We start from the raw sequence: 16,039 nt of genomic DNA on the forward strand, positions 1-16,039 counted from the left end.
TTGGCAACTCGAACTTTCAGCTCCCTCCACAGATTTTCTATGGGATTAAGGTCTGGAGACTGGCTAGGCCACTCCAGGACCTTAATGTGCTTCTTCTTGAGCCACTCATTTTCATGCTGGAATACCCATCCACGACCCATTTTCAATGCCCTGGCTGAGGGAAGGAGGTTCTCACCCAATATTTGACGGTACATGGCCCCGTCCATCGTCCCTTTGATGCGGTGAAGTTGTCCTGTCCCCTTAGCAGAAAAACACCCCCAAAGCATAATGTTTCCACCTGCATGTTTGACGGTGGGGATGGTGTTCTTGGGGTCATAGGCAGCATTCCTCCTCCTCCAAACACGACGAATTGAGTTGATGCCAAAGAGCTCCATTTTGGTCTCATCTGACCACAACACTTTCACCCAGTTGTCCTCTGAATCATTCAGATGTTCATTGGAAAACTTCAGACGGGCACGTATATGTGCTTTCTTGAGCAGGGGGACCTTGCAGGTGCTGCAGGGTTTCAGTCCTTCACGGCGTAGTGTGTTACCAATTGTTTTCTTGGTGACTATGGTCCCAGCTGCCTTAAGATCATTGACAAGATTCTCCTGTGTAGTTCTGGGCTGATTCCTCACCGTTCTCATGATCATTGCAACTCCACGATGTTAGATCTTACATGGAGCCCCAGGTCGAAGGAGATTGACAGTTCTTTTGTGTTTCTTCCATTTGCGAATAATCGCACCAACTTTTGTCACCTTCTCACCAAGCTGCTTGGCAATGGTCTTGTAGCCCATTCCAGCCTTGTGTAGGTCTACAATCTTGTCCCTGACATCCTTGGAGAGCTCTTTGGTCTTGGCCATGGTGGAGAGTTTGGAATCTGATTGATTGCTTCTGTGGACAGGTGTCTTTTATACAGGTAACGAGCTGAGATTAGGAGCACACTCTTAGAGGGAGTGCTCCTAATCTCAGCTTGTTACCTGTATAAAAGACACCTGGGATCCAGAAATCTTTCTGATTGAGAGGGGGTCAAATACTTATTTCCCTCATTAAAATACAAATCAATTTATAAAATTTTTGACATGTGTTTTTCTGGATTTTATTGTTGTTATTCTGTCTCACTGTTCAAACAAACCTATCATTAAAGTTATAGACTGATCATTTCTTTGCCAGTGGGCTAACGAACAAAATCAGCAGGGGATCCAATAATTGTTTCCCTCACTGTACATACGTACGGACGCAGCCTCCAGTCTTGAAATATATTTTTTTGCTGCAGATTTCTGAACGAGGGTCTTAATGTACTTGCTGGGAGAAAACATTTCTATAACCTATAACCTCCCACACACACATGCACACAACAGCATTTTCTTATTATGGATGTTGTGCCAGGATGTGTTAGGTTGGCTCTACGAGCCTCACAAATCTTAGCCACATCCAAATCCTCCTAGGTGTCGAATTGTAACATCTCAATGACGGCTGTCATGTTTCCAGTGGCAAAAAAATATTTAAAATGACATCGGCTATGTGAGATGTTGACTCTCGGCATGCGGCCATCAACGGCAGAGTCTATACTGGCCCCCTTATTTAATTCGCCAGCTCAGTTTTAACTTTGGAGAGAGTTCTTCACGGGCAAATTACTAAGTTGACTTAGGGGCCGTCCATAAATGACGTCACGCAACAGGGGGGGGGGGGTGGTCAGACATTTGTGACGATGTGTGACGAAGGGGGGGGTGGTTGAGAAATGTGACGTCACATCAAAATGCGCAACTTTAAATACATATAGACAACACGTTCTACTGAATTAAATAGACTTTTTAATAAATGTTTTCGCCTACAACATCAGAGTGCAGCGACACATTAAATACGCACTACAATGACAATAGTTTAAGGCGATTTGAAGCATGTTTTTTTTTGTGGGGGGTGGGGGCAGAGCTTTGTGACGTCATATTTTAGGGGGGGTCTGACTTTTTGTGACGCCGTGTGACAAGGGGGGGGGGAGTAAAAAAAATGTCCAAAATCGCGTGACGTCATTTATGGACGGCCCCTTAGAGCAGTGGGGTTAAAGGACAGGCACATTTCCTTGGCTGAAAGTGGCAGTCAGCCGACACTTGTTTGCCATGGAAACAAGGCCTTGACAAGGATTGAGTGTAGCGAGTAATCTCGTGGCTGCGTGCATCCACACAATCGCAAACAAGGGTTTTGTTGTAGCTTTAGGTATTTCAAATTATTTATTTTACATTTCTAGATGAATCACGACAAGGTGTTTCCTTTCCTCAAGTGAGCAATGAGGCAGTGTTTTTTTTTCCTTCTTCTGCTGCTGAGCCAAAGCCAGTGGTGGAAATTACACGTTTTTATTAATGGCTGGGAACCGTCTATCCACGAGACAAGCACCGTTGATTTATCAGAAATGGATTGAGTGGACCCTCGACTGGGATTTGAACTTACAGCTGATTGCTACTGCTTCGCAACCTGGCCAAATATTATTTGCAGACGATGTACACGTGACATTATGTTAAAATACACATGCAAGTATTTCAAAAATGTACATTCATCATGTTTTTTTTTTAAGTTACGTCAAAATTAGAGGTACTATGATAATCTCCATATGTATAAAAGGCAAAGATGTGATTATGTGTGTCTGTTCAAAATGTTTAGCGTACTTCCCGACATGCAACAAATTTGCCATGTGGGTACTTTCCAGACTGTACACCATGCAAAAAATTATGAAAATACACTTTTTTTTTGGGGGGGGGAGCTCAATAATGCATCAATTTTTTGCACGGCAAGTAAGCTGACGTCAAATCTGTCATGTGACACGCACATGTGGAAGCCTAACGCATTGTAGTGTAGTGGTTAGCGCACCGCGCTACGAACCCAACGACCCGAGTTCGATTCCCGCTCATGGCCACCACCGGTGACGATTATTTCAACCGGTCCGGGGCATCCCCTAGGTCGACTCAGCCTCAAACGAGTAACTGTTGTGGTGTGTAAACATCGCCACTGGGGGGACAAAGGCGGCCGGGCGTGGTGAATCCAAGTCCCGGGCGAAACTGGCTCGTAAAGCTAGTAAATACTGGAACTTCTTATTCGATAGCCTCCAACAATTGTTATCCATTTCCATCTCACCGGCATCCCTAACTGCACGTTGAATGCAGATATCATTCACGGTGTCGTTCAAGTGCCGCCTTGTGGCTGTTTGGAGCATATGAAGCGTGCTCCTGTTTAGCCATTAAGCTTTCGCGAGTGTTAACATTATCAGTCCCAAAGCACAAACCTCTGCTGGTTTGGCTAAAGTGGATTCCACTGGTCTCTCACCTGGATCAATAATCATCATTATTTCAACTATTAACATTCGCAGTATTCGCTCGCTCTCGCAGAAGGAAAATGATTCGGATGCATGAGGAACCACAGACACCCCATGAAGGTGGCCGCACGAGGAGCCGATACCAACAATTGCCCAAGTTTTGCGGTACTCTATATATGAAGGTGTTATCAGCCAAATATAGAGTGTTTACATGTGGGAGGAAACCAGATTATCTGGAAAAATAAAGGACACAAAAAAGCATTCATTTATACAAATATCCTATCCGTTATTTTTTTTTATTTAAAAGTGACCACGTGTAGGCCAGGTAAGGGAGAACAGGTCAATATTGGATTCTTGACAAGTCAAATTTTTGAGCTCAGCAGAGCTTGCTCAAGAGTTCTGACATGGCCATTATAAACACCTAAACATACTGAAGCACAAAGTCCATGGCTTAAAAGCAGCATCTACACAGTACCGGCTCAGTGGCCCTGGCACGGCCATTGCGGGGTTACTGGTGAAGAATAAACACTTTCAAGGCTTGAACCCAGTATCTCAAACAGAGCTATCTCATAACCTGTAACAGCAGCGCTGGCTCAGTGACTGCCTCACAAAATGTGACCCCCCTTAGAGACCAAAAGAGACACCCAGCACCAAGGGGCTTGGAACTATAACCTCAGCAGTGCTTTCTTTTTATATCATGGTCATTGAGCACAGGCCCAAATGTCCATAGTGGAAGCTGCCACAAACAAACAGCGCACTTCGGGGTGTAATAGATGATGGGTAAATTACAATTGTTTTTGGGTAGATCGCGTAAATATAAATATGTTGTTAAACCCCCCACCACCCGACACAGCCATTTTGTAAAGTTTGTCACATAAACAGAACATGCCAATTCGTTACTAGTACAGCACACCGGTGGGTTGGAGAGCAAATCCACAACATTTACAATCTGAGTATGACGTTTCGCCAGTAATTACAACTAGCATCATCAGGCGATCTAACCTAAAAAAATAACTATTTCACGGATGATATTGCTCGCGAAAGTCTAAGTGTTAAACAGATAACGGGTAACACGCATCGTGAATTGAGCAGGGTTACAAAGTTTCCGAAATAAAATTCTGAGAGGGAACTCCAAAGTCGTGCAGTGCGAGCAAAGAAGCGGAACGAGAAAGTGTCGTGACCCGCAGCGGGGTGGTTAAAGAGGGCACGGACGATGGGACGGAACCGTCAGTCTGATAGACTGAGTCCTCAAAAAAGGTGAAGGAATCACTGAGCAAGGTTGAAAGGGAAAATCAACTAACGGCAGTAGCGACAGAAGAGTGATAGCAGATGACCGCCCGCCGATGAGTACGGGACTGGACTAAACTAGCGGGCGCTGTGCTGGATCGTCGCTCGACAGCAACTGCTTCGTGTCACCGGCTCAGAGGCTCAAGACCCGGCCACGATGAGCCAAGCCGCCCACGGCGCCCCCATCCTCACCTTTGACCCTCTCCCCGCGGCTCAGCGAGATCTCCCCTTCGCCCTGCGGCTGGTGGGACCGCACCACCACGAAGGTCCGCCCGGGCACGGCGCTGTAGAGGCGGTGCTTGGGGCCCCCTCTGCCCGGCGGAGGGGCCATCAGCGTGAACGGCTGGGCCTGGCTCATGGCCTGGCTCACGATGGGGAGGTGGTCCTTTCCAGCCAGGCTGGCGCTGCAAGGGGAATAACGATGGCCATCAGGACGCGTGTACGTATGTCGAACCTCTTTTGCACCGTACGTAGCCAACCGTGCTAATCGGGGGGTCGCGGGGGGAAGGACAGCAGAGTGAACGCAGAAAGCGGTCGATGTCAAATGATTCACACCCCACCCCCTCCCGTCTGTACAACCAGGTCATCAACTGTCACGGTCACAATGTGAGTGAGGAATAGCTGACGTTTTTTTCTCGTTTGTACCGTCTGGTTCATGCGGGGGTTCCTCCTTTGTGCTCTCTGTCTTGTTGATTATTAAGTACCAGCAATGCGGGCGATGTGGGGCAACTGACATCGTGGATCCTCTCATCCGCGATGCTATTCCAAAATATATTCCACTTTTTCATGGATTAAAAAAACATACACCGCTAAATTGTAAATAGTAGGAAGAATACGGCCACGGAAAATAGGAGTTTTCATTGGCCCTACAGCTCCCATGGATAAGAAGAGACATGAGTAATAGGATCGTGGATAGCAGCTCAACTGTGCTACAACTATGGGAAGTCAACAGTGGCTGCTGGCCTATGGAAAATCTGACCTCCACAGTGACAATGTGAAATCTCTATGACTTGCTCAGGGCCACCAGCAGAGGGATGGTGTTACGCACTTGCTAATTTGAAGTTGTGAGAGACCTTGAATTATGCACAACGGCATAAATACGATTGCATCATTACATTGTTTTTTATTAACAGAGATTCTACGCAGTAATAATATTTAAAATTTATACTGGTAGGAACGAAGTTGTAAACTGAGTGTACCAGCCTGCAATAGATTAATGTGTCCGTCCCCTTTTGATACTTTAACGAAGTGAAATCTCGTGCTGTTGGGTGTAAAAAAAATTCCAATGTTCCTACCAGCCCACCCTGCAAGGACCTGTTAATGCGCATTCCATCCTTGGATCCCAATGCACAATGCATGAAAATCAGTAAAAAAAAACAGGGCAACCGACTAAACTAAAGAGGGAAATCAAGTTTAAAGAGAGCAGACTTAAATATATCTACCGACTCTGATTGCCTGATTTCACGTGGCAAGGCGTTCCATAGCTTGGGTGTCACGCTAACAAAAGCCCGATCACCTATACCTTGGGAGTGCTGAGCAGTTGGAGGTCAGAACATCTTAAGAACTCTGTTGGATTATATAAATGTATTAGTTGCTGCAAGTAATGTGGGGTGAGCCCTTTTATAGTCTTATAGGTTAATAGCAGTATCTTAAATTCCACTCGGAATTTGACCGGTAGGCAATGAAGAGATGAGGACTGGTGTAATGTGCTCACGGAATGGTGTGCGTGTAAGCGCTCTAGCAGTTGCAAGCTGGCGTCTGCTCAGTACTTTGCTCGGTATCTCAACCAGTAAGGCGTTGCAGTAGTCGAGTCAGTAGTGTGGAGCATTGTGGGTATTTTTAAAAATACATGTTTTCGTGGATCGATGTGCTTTGTGGTGTGTTCTTATTGAGGTGGATAACTGCATCATCCACTTTGGCGGTCTTAGTGATATAAAGGGTGATCCATTTATATATATAGATACGCCACAAAAATAATAGAGAAATTACTGTATAGACAAAACTAAATGTGATTTCACTATCAGCACTTGCCCCAACAGATTTGTACGGGTATATGGATTACCTTAGCCTTTGTGTGAAGGTATGATGCAGTTTGTCCCACGAGCGGTCACTCTGAAAATGTAGTTTTATTTTCATAATGATATATATATAACATTATACATAAAATATCTTCATAAAAAAACCATTTAGTGACTAATGTAAGTATTTTTTGTTGTATGTTTCAGGAATTATCCAAACTGACGAAAAATAATTAAAATATGCCCTCCTCTCAAAATCTAAATGTAATTTCTGTTAAAAAAATTCCCCCTCAACATCATGCCCCTCTTTCACAAAACCTTAACCATTATTCATAATAAGCACCTGGCGTTATCGCATAGCTCAGATTCTGTTAACGCAGTGTTCTGCGCCGGCCACTGGCAGCCTTTAGCGCGGCCCCTGGTGGACTTTCGTGTGGCCCCTGTAGTACCCCATCGTTGTGCTGTCAAACCCCAATGGTTTCAAATGTGTGGCAGCCCTCAGACCGATTATGTCTTATCGGTGAAAAGTGGCCCTGAAAGTGGCCACTTTGAGGTTGCACTGAAAATTCATATTCTTGGGTCTTTCGGTAGTCACGTAGATAGGTTCAAATTAAATTGTTATTATATTTGAACCTATCGACGTGACTTTACTGAAAGACCCAAGAATATGAATTCCTGCAGTCAGGAAGGCTTGAAGTCGTGGCCCTGAAAAGTGGACCCCTTCTGAAAACGAGTGAAGCACAATGCGTTAAAGCATTCAATTCTGCCACCTGCTGGTTCCGAGACGTGAACTGCCACGAGGCTCGGATGCGCTTGTGTGAGGGGACGCCAATAGGCGAACCCTAATTAAGAAATACAACATGAGTCACCGGCTCTAACGGCTCGTGAGTTCACACACACGGCACGCACTAGACTCTCATTGGCGAGGAGCTGTCACACGGCGAGGAGCCGACCAAGGGCGCACAATCTGATTGGAAGGTTGGGGGACCTGTTAGGAGACACGAAGAGTTCCAGAAGGGACGGACGAGCCGAAAAAAGGAGGGGATAGAAAGGTGATTCGGGGTGGCGCCTGACAGGAGTGATTCCCTGATGTGCGACGCGCTGAGCTGTAGACGTAATGCAGTCCGAGTTCACGACTTGCTCATCATTTGCTGCGCAGTCTTAACACTGCCGTGGCAATGGAATAGGCCTCTCTCTCTTTTTTGTCCTCTTGCGCAATGGCTGGGCCTTTGCCTCAAAGCTCCCTGCAACCCGCCCAACCTTGAGCTCTCCTCTTCATATCACTGCAAGCACCCCACACCCCTCCACCTTCGTTCAAGTTGTAAAGCAGTGTCCGAATGTCACACCACCGCCTTGGCGTCTTTCCCAACACCAATTCCAAAACTTCTCTCTTTAACCTTTACTTCTGAGAATGTGCCCAATACGCACTTTTTAAACCGTTTTTATCTGGATTGTTCCTTAGTTCATTGTCACACGTGCTCTGAGCCCTATATTTGGAATACAAATTCACACCTCCGAAGGACGTCTTACAACTATGTGACACCTCACATATGTGAAAACACTTTCAATTGGAATTTTCATTAAAAGTAGATTCAGGATCATCCTTGATCAGAGTTGGTGGTGGGTTAAATTAATTTGACCTTGTAAATTAATTCGGAAAAAAAAGCCAATTAGTATCAATTCAGCCTCATCTTCATCATCATCTCTCTAGGGCGAGGAAGTAAATGTTCATAAAAAGTAAACAAACGTTCTCATTTGGAGATGCAAATGAATGAAAGCAGCATTTCCAAAATTGCCTCCGGGCTCCTAGTGTGAAGATAAGCCCTGCACGCTCCTCATGGAACTATTTTAAAACCTACGTGGCATCCACTTGCAATCCAAATGAAGTTTTAGGAGTTGGAAAACGGTTTGGTGACACTCTTAACGCTGACCTGCGATGCACTTTCCGATGCTTCGGCGCTGGCTTCTGCACCGGTTTCGGCTGTGTGCTCACAGAGGTCAGCCTCTGCTGTTGCTGCTGATGATTCGCGGCCGCCGCAGACGCCGCCGCCGCCGCCGCCGCTCCCCCCGTCCGACCGGCGGCCACCCCGACGGGAGGTGCGCTGCACGGGGGCTCCGTCTTGTCCGCCCCGAGCGCCGCCTCCTCCTCCTCGGCCACGCGGTGCAGCGACGGCGAGCGGCTGCGCGAGCGCGGCGAGCTGCCGGCCGAGCGGGCGCTGCCCTCCGAGCTGCCGCCCAGCTGGCTGAGGAACTGCGGCGGCAGGCCGCGCACGGCGAGCGCGGGCGAGCGTGCGGGGCCGCTCCACTGATCCGCCCGCTGGGCCCCGGCTCCGCAGTTGGCGCCCGCCGAGCCGCGGGTGCCGCCCGCGCCGTTGCCGGCGCGCCCAGCCGCGATGGTCATGACGCAGAGCCCGGCGGTGCCGCGGCGGATGGACGAGGACAGGAGGTTGTTCTCGCTCTCGGCGCGGGCCAAGCTGCGGCAGTGAGCGGCGGAGCCGGGCACCGCGGCGGCGGAGGCGGCGGCGGCGGCGGCGGAGGTGGCGAAGTGGCGCCGCCGGTTCGTGTACGCCGGCGTCTCCTGGAACGGCACTGCCACGGGGAGGGAAGGAGCCGTCGTTAGTTTCGAGTCGCTGACAGAATGACGAGAAGGCGGCGCGGTGGCGAGATGTTAACTCTCTCGCTTGATATGCAGGAGGTCGTGGGTTGGATCCTGACCCTGACGCCTGTATATTTGGAGTATGCATGTTCTCCCCGTGGTCGTGGGGATTTTTCTCCGGGTCTTCCATTTTTTCCTTGCACTTTTATAAACGTGCCTTTAGAGTATTTGGCTGCTATAAATGTCCACGTGATAAGCCACTTCGTTGAGCTATCATTTGTGGCCAGGTCGCTTCTGAAATAGCTCAGTGGGCCTTGCCTGTTAAAATAAAAAATAGTTTTAATAGTTAAAATTCATTTTTAATTACTTTATACTTTTGTTTATGTGCATATGCGTGGTATGCAGATTGTTGTCGTGGTGTAGAGGTTAGAAAACCAAAGGTCAAAAGTTGAAACAATGGGCTTGAATCCCCCCCCCCCCCGCCACCTCTGTCCACCCAGGAGTACAATTGGGAACACAACAGTCGAGAGGCAGATTGCTTGTGGTGCGGTTAAGTGAGGGATACTTCGGCATACAAAATGTCTATCCAGCATGAAAGAGTAGGCCAAAATACCCTCTACGGAGGCTCTCTAGAGTTCCCTACAAATGGAGGCCCTTCCACCATGAGTAGTAACAGCAAACGATTGCTGGGATGCACCCTTTAGCCTGAACACGGGATGACCAGCGATACAGAGTCAACGTTCTTCGAAAGAGCATGAAAGAGCGTGGTCGAGTGTCGGGCGAGGGCGACATTTTGTGTCACGTCACGAGTCGTAGTGACATCACCTCCCAGGCCATTCCCAAAGCAAGATGTGATACTTTATCCCAGCTCTGAGAACTTCGCTGACAGTTTTCATCTAGAAATACAACTCCTAATGCAGCGATAGGGATACGATTGGGATCATTGTGGTGTCAACGTGACTCCAAATCAAGTGTGCATGGGGCATGCTCGTTTGCACCGGGTCCCTTGTACTTGTAAAATACCAAAGACATAACGACCGGGTCCCAATCTTTCCGTTACACAGCCAGTTGGCTTCTCTGCACTGAGCTTGCAGCCTCGGCAGGTGGTGCTAGTCTCACAGACAATGTAGAGATTACAATGTACCGAATCACCCCTGGACACGATTTGAAATCGAATGAGGACATTACAAGATATGATAGTGGCTGAAAGGTATGCCGCTAATTACAATGTCAGGCCGTTTGGACTGCACTTGGTGATGCGAAAACAGAGATATGTGGGTTCAACCGTAAACTTAGCATTTGATTTTAAGCAGCCAATATCTTGAAGTTAACATGATCAGGGTTCACGAATGTCCATCGTCTCTTTCGCAAGGCGGAAATTGTAAACAATAGTGACACGAGGACAGTTTGGCTTGTATTTGTTGGTGGTCGTTTCCAGTTTGGACACGGCTGTCGTGCTCCACCCACGAAAGGTCGCCAATGCAGCCATACCCATTTCTGAATGTCAAACCGGCACAGGCATTTGTCCAATTATCAGGGGTAAATTGCCCGGTGTAAACCCGAGTTATACGAGCGAGAACCCTAGCTATCCGGGCTTTTTCTGGGGTCCAAATCCTGGATACCCGAGTGAAACACAAGATAACTCACCACAGATAACTGGATCTGGGGTAGGCGTCTCCCACATTAGCACGGCTAACTGGAGTTATACTGTAGCGACGCAACGAGGTGAGAGAAGAGAGATACAGACACGATGGAAATGATATAATTAATAATATTTTACGTGAATGAGTGTGTTATGTTTATTACCATTTGAACTTGAGCTATTTGATGTATCCATATATTGTTTTAATTAATCAGAGCACACCTTGAGCCCCGAGGAGGGCTCTGTCTTTGCTTGGTTTTGGTTATGCCTCGCACCCACGACCCTTCTCACTCCATTGACTGTGAATTGGAAATACGCCACTTGGTCTGCTGGGAGCATTGCTGGACAGCCCATGGACACTGCCGGGAAGAAATCGTGTGTGAAATTGCCTACGCAATTTGCCCTACAATCATAATGAGCACTCTATTCCAAGCCCCTAAATCTAATCACTCAATCAAAAGCCTTAATTTAAAACCAGATGGTAAGTGCAGTGCGATACCATGCCCCACTTCCAATTGAGACCATTCGAAGAAAAAAAGCCCAACTAAATTAAACACGATTACAATGTTGTCTTAAAGCGTTCGTGACTGCAGGAATTCATATTCTTTGGGTCTTTCGGTAAAGTCAGGTAGATAGGTTCAAATGAATAAAAATCAAAACACGACGTTTCGATCACAACACATGGGTGTAGCCCAACGGTCATAAACGAAGTGGGCAGGGCTAGTGATGTTAATGTGAGAGATTAGCATGTTAATGTAAGGTCACAGAGCCGCCGCCACATCGAAATCAGCGCGCGGAGGTGGCTAGGTTGGTGTGAAAATTATTTTAACCTGTTAATGTAAAATCAGAGAGCCGAAGCCACAGGGAAAATAAAAACGAACATCGGAAGGTGGCAGGATGGGAACATCACAGCCAGTTATGACTTAGGTTGATGACGTCGTTCCAATGATTGCTGAGTTTGTACCCATCCTCTTGGTTGAAATTGTCTGTGTCTATATATGTGGATGGCTTCATGAACGAATCTTTGTTGATAGCCAGTGGGCTTACAAAGTACCTTCGTCTTACAGAAATCAATTTCGTGTGAGCCAACCGCATTAAAACAATGATCAGCCAAGGCCGATGTGTTGGTCCTACCGTGTTTCAAATCTGCAGATGTAGCAAAATCGGAAATCGCTGCAATCCTCAAAAACGCCAAGACACATCAGTAAGGATTAACATGTTGAGCTATCTTAATTAAAAAAAGAGTGATGGCATCATCATCCTCTCAGCCGACAAGGGCAATGCCATGGTCATAATGGACAAAACCACATACAATAACAAAATTCAGGACCTACTTAATGATGGTAGCTAAACAAAAATTTAAAGAGATCCCACCAACAGCCTCTTAATTGAACAAACCAAACGGTTTTCCTTAAAACCCTCTGCTGATCCCTCCCAGATCGTATGGCTTACCAGAAATCCATAAAGAAGGGACATCCCTTCGTCCTATCGTTTCCACGATTGACTCAGCCACCTACAAATTGGCCCGGTTTCTGTCTGAGATCTTGCAACCATTCACTGGTAAGACCACCTCAGCTGTACTTAACTCAGCTCACTTGGTATCCTTAATTAAGGACATCTCACTATCTCTAGGTGATTTGCTCGTTAGTTTCGATGTAGTCTCTTTGTTTACCAAAGTTCCTGTGCTTGACACCATTGCAATCATTGAAGATTTGGTCCAACAAGGACTGAATACTGATGTACCGGCCCTGGTAATGCACTGCCTCACCAACACTTACTTCACCTGGAATCGAACATTCTACAAACAAGTTGAAGGTACCCCAATGGGTTCTCCCTTATCCAGTTGTAGCAATGTTTTCACGGAAAATTTTGACACAGATGCCATCGAGGCATCCACTCTACGTCCGTCCTTGTGGAAGAGATACGTAGATGACACATTCGTCATCTGGCCACATGGCCGATAAGCTCTGAACCAATTCCTCAACCACATCAATTCCATACACCCAGCCATAAAATTCACCATGGAGGTGGAAAAGGATGGCAAGCTACTATTTTTGGGTGTTCTAATAAAAAAAGACCTGATGGCTCAATAGGACACTCTGTGTACAGGAAAGCAACTCATACAGATGCCTACCTAAAACCTGACTCCCACCATCATGCATCTCAGAAGAATTCCCTCATCAAAACTCTACACCATAGAGCTCGATGTATCTCTGACCATCATCACCTCGCCAGTGAACTGAAACACGTGCACCAAGCTCTCAAGATTAATGGATATTCGGACCACACAATCTGTAAAGCTATCACCCCAACCGTTGGGAAAGAACCATCTGAGGACCCAATCAAAACCATCACCTTGCCATACATAGCAGGAGTCAGTTTAACACATAGGCTTTCGCGACCAATATCATCCATAATAGAGGTTTTTGGGTTAGATCGCGTAAATATATAAATGTGTCATTAAAACCCGCCACCACCCGACACAGTCTGAGAAGTGAAATTCAGCATATTAAAGAAGCGCTGCAAATGAACGGTTACAATGATGCACAAACCAACAGGGCATTAAATACCAAAATCAAATCACAAGAGCATTGAAACTGCCCAAGTAAGTAAAACAATCAAAATCTCGTACATTGCGGAAGTAACTGATCAACTAGCCAGATGTTTGTAAAAACAAAACATCCAAGTCAGATTTGGCATGGTACATGAATACATTAATTAATATCTAGTACAAAAGATGCATTACCGAAGCTATCAACAGAAGGTATGTACAGGAGTAACTGCACGTGTGGTAAATGTTATGTTGGGCAAACAGGACAAATGATCAGCACTAGACTAAAAGAACATCAGAGGAATATTAAATTATCAAAAATACAACTGTCAGCAGTAGCAGAACACGCGTGCCAACAAGGACAATACATTTATTTTGATAATGTTCAAGTTTTGTGCAAAACTAGCGACTACTAGCCAAGACTAATTAGATAATCTATCGAAATTGAAAGAAATGAAAATACATTTAACCGTTCGGATAGCTACCGCCTTAGTACTGCGAGGAAGCGAATCATCAAATAATACCTTATTTAAATGTATGCCTACAAAGGGCAGCGTACTTCAATAGGGATCATGGCTGTTTTAATAAACACAATAGACAGGAAGGACAAGTTCAAAGGGCTCGCATAATGCACATGCATCATCCAAAATCTTGAGCAAACACAAGATCCATGCTCGATTCAACACAGTATGTAAAATTTGTGATCTGATCCCATCTGTGGAGGATAGGATCCCTGATATGCAATACCCTGGCATCTACAAACTAAGCTGTGTCTGTGGCAGTAGTTACATTGGGGAAACTGAGCGACATGTCTCAGACCGTGTTCGTGAACATAAGACAGATTTTAAAACCGGTAGGACCAACACATCGGCTGTGGCTGATCATTTTTTATGTGGTTGGCTCACACGAAATTGATTTCTGCAAGACGAAGGTACTTTAGAAGCCCAGTGAGTATCAACAAAGATTCGTTCATGAAGCCATCCACATATACAGACACAATTTCAACCGAGAGGATGGGTACAAACTCAGCAATCATTGGAACAACGTCATCAACCAGTTTAAGTCATAACTGGCTGTGATGTTCCTATCCTGCCACCTTCCGATGTTAGTTTGTATTTTCCCCGTGGCTTCAGCTTTACGATTTTACATTAACAGGTTAAAAAAAATTCTCACACCAACACAACCATCTCCACGCGCCGACCTCGATGTGGCGGCGGCTCTGAAATCTTACATGAACATGCTAATCTCTCGCATTAACATGCTAATCTATCCCATGAACATGCTAATCTCTCGCATTAACATGCTAATCTATCACATGAACATGCTAATCTCTCGCATTAACATGCTAATCTATCCCATGAACATGCTAATCTCTCGCATTAACATGCTAATCTATCCCATGAACATGCTAATCTCTCGCATTAACATGCTAATCTATCCCATGAACATGCTAATCTCCCGCATTAACATGCTAATCTATCCCATGAACATGCTAATCTCTCGCATTAACATGCTAATCTATCCCATGAACATGCTAATCTCTCGCATTAACATGCTAATCTATCCCATGAACATGCTAATCTCTCGCATTAACATGCTAATCTATCCCATGAACATGCTAATCTCTCGCATTAACATGCTAATCTATCCCATGAACATGCTAATCTCTCGCATTAACATGCTAATCTATCCCATGAACATGCTAATCTCTCGCATTAACATGCTAATCTATCCCATGAACATGCTAATCTCTCGCATTAACATGCTAATCTATCACATGAACATGCTAATCTCTCGCATTAACATGCTAATCTATCCCATGAACATGCTAATCTCTCGCATTAACATGCTAATCTATCCCATGAACATGCTAATCTCTCGCATTAACATGCTAATCTATCCCATTAACATGCTAATCTCTCGCATTAACATGCTAATCTCTCCCAGGGACATGCTAATCTCTCGCATTAACATGCTAATCTCTCCTATGAACATGCTAATCTCTCGCATTAACATGCTAATCTCTCCCAGGAACATGCTAATCTCTCACATTAACATGCTAATCTCTCCTATGAACATGCTAATCTCTCGCATTAACATGCTAATCTCTCCCAGGAACATGCTAATCTCTCGCATTAACATGCTAATCTATCCCATGAACACGCTAATCTCTCGCATTAACATGCTAATCTATCCCATGAACATGCTAATCTCTCGCATTAACATGCTAATCTATCCCATGAACATGCTAATCTCTCGCATTAACATGCTAATCTATCCCATGAACATGCTAATCTCTCGCATTAACATGCTAATCTCTCCCAGGAACATGCTAATCTCTCACATTAACATGGCCACCTCCGCGCCCTTGTCATGGAGGCTCCTCTCCAATCTTACATTAACATGCTAATTTCTGACATTAACATCACTAGCCCCGCCCACTTCGTTTATGACCCATGGGCTACACCCAATTTAAACCTTTAAAATAGCCTGCCTCAGCAGCTCTCCCCCTCTTTTTTCCTCCTGATGATCGCTTGTGTTGTGATCGAAACGTCGTGTTTTTATTTTTATCAATTTGAACCTATCTAGGTGACTTTACCTAAAGACCCAAATAATGTTTACAATGGTAAGCATTTGTATGGCGTCTCTTACGAACAAATTA

At 45.6% G+C, this 16,039-nt stretch overlaps 1 protein-coding gene across 6 annotated transcripts in view; it reads right to left on the reverse strand.

Moving 5' to 3' along the window:
• Nucleotides 1-16,039, reverse strand: part of LOC116945424 (SH3 and multiple ankyrin repeat domains protein 2-like) — a 661,289-nt gene that overhangs the window by 281,165 nt on the left and 364,085 nt on the right. For all 6 annotated transcript variants that reach the window (XM_032959740.2, XM_032959739.2, XM_032959738.2 and 3 more), the window contains exons 11-12: nt 8,520-9,177; nt 4,763-4,974 (exon numbers count right to left, since the gene is read on the reverse strand). In XM_032959740.2, the coding sequence (XP_032815631.2) occupies nt 4,763-4,974; nt 8,520-9,177 (870 nt within the window). The remainder of the gene's footprint in view (nt 1-4,762; nt 4,975-8,519; nt 9,178-16,039) is intronic.

This window comes from Petromyzon marinus, chromosome 24 (genome assembly GCF_048934315.1).
Source record: "Petromyzon marinus isolate PM22_M1 ecotype Great Lakes invasive population chromosome 24, UKy_Petmar_22M1.pri1.0, whole genome shotgun sequence".
Classification (NCBI taxonomy): domain Eukaryota; kingdom Metazoa; phylum Chordata; class Hyperoartia; order Petromyzontiformes; family Petromyzontidae; genus Petromyzon; species Petromyzon marinus.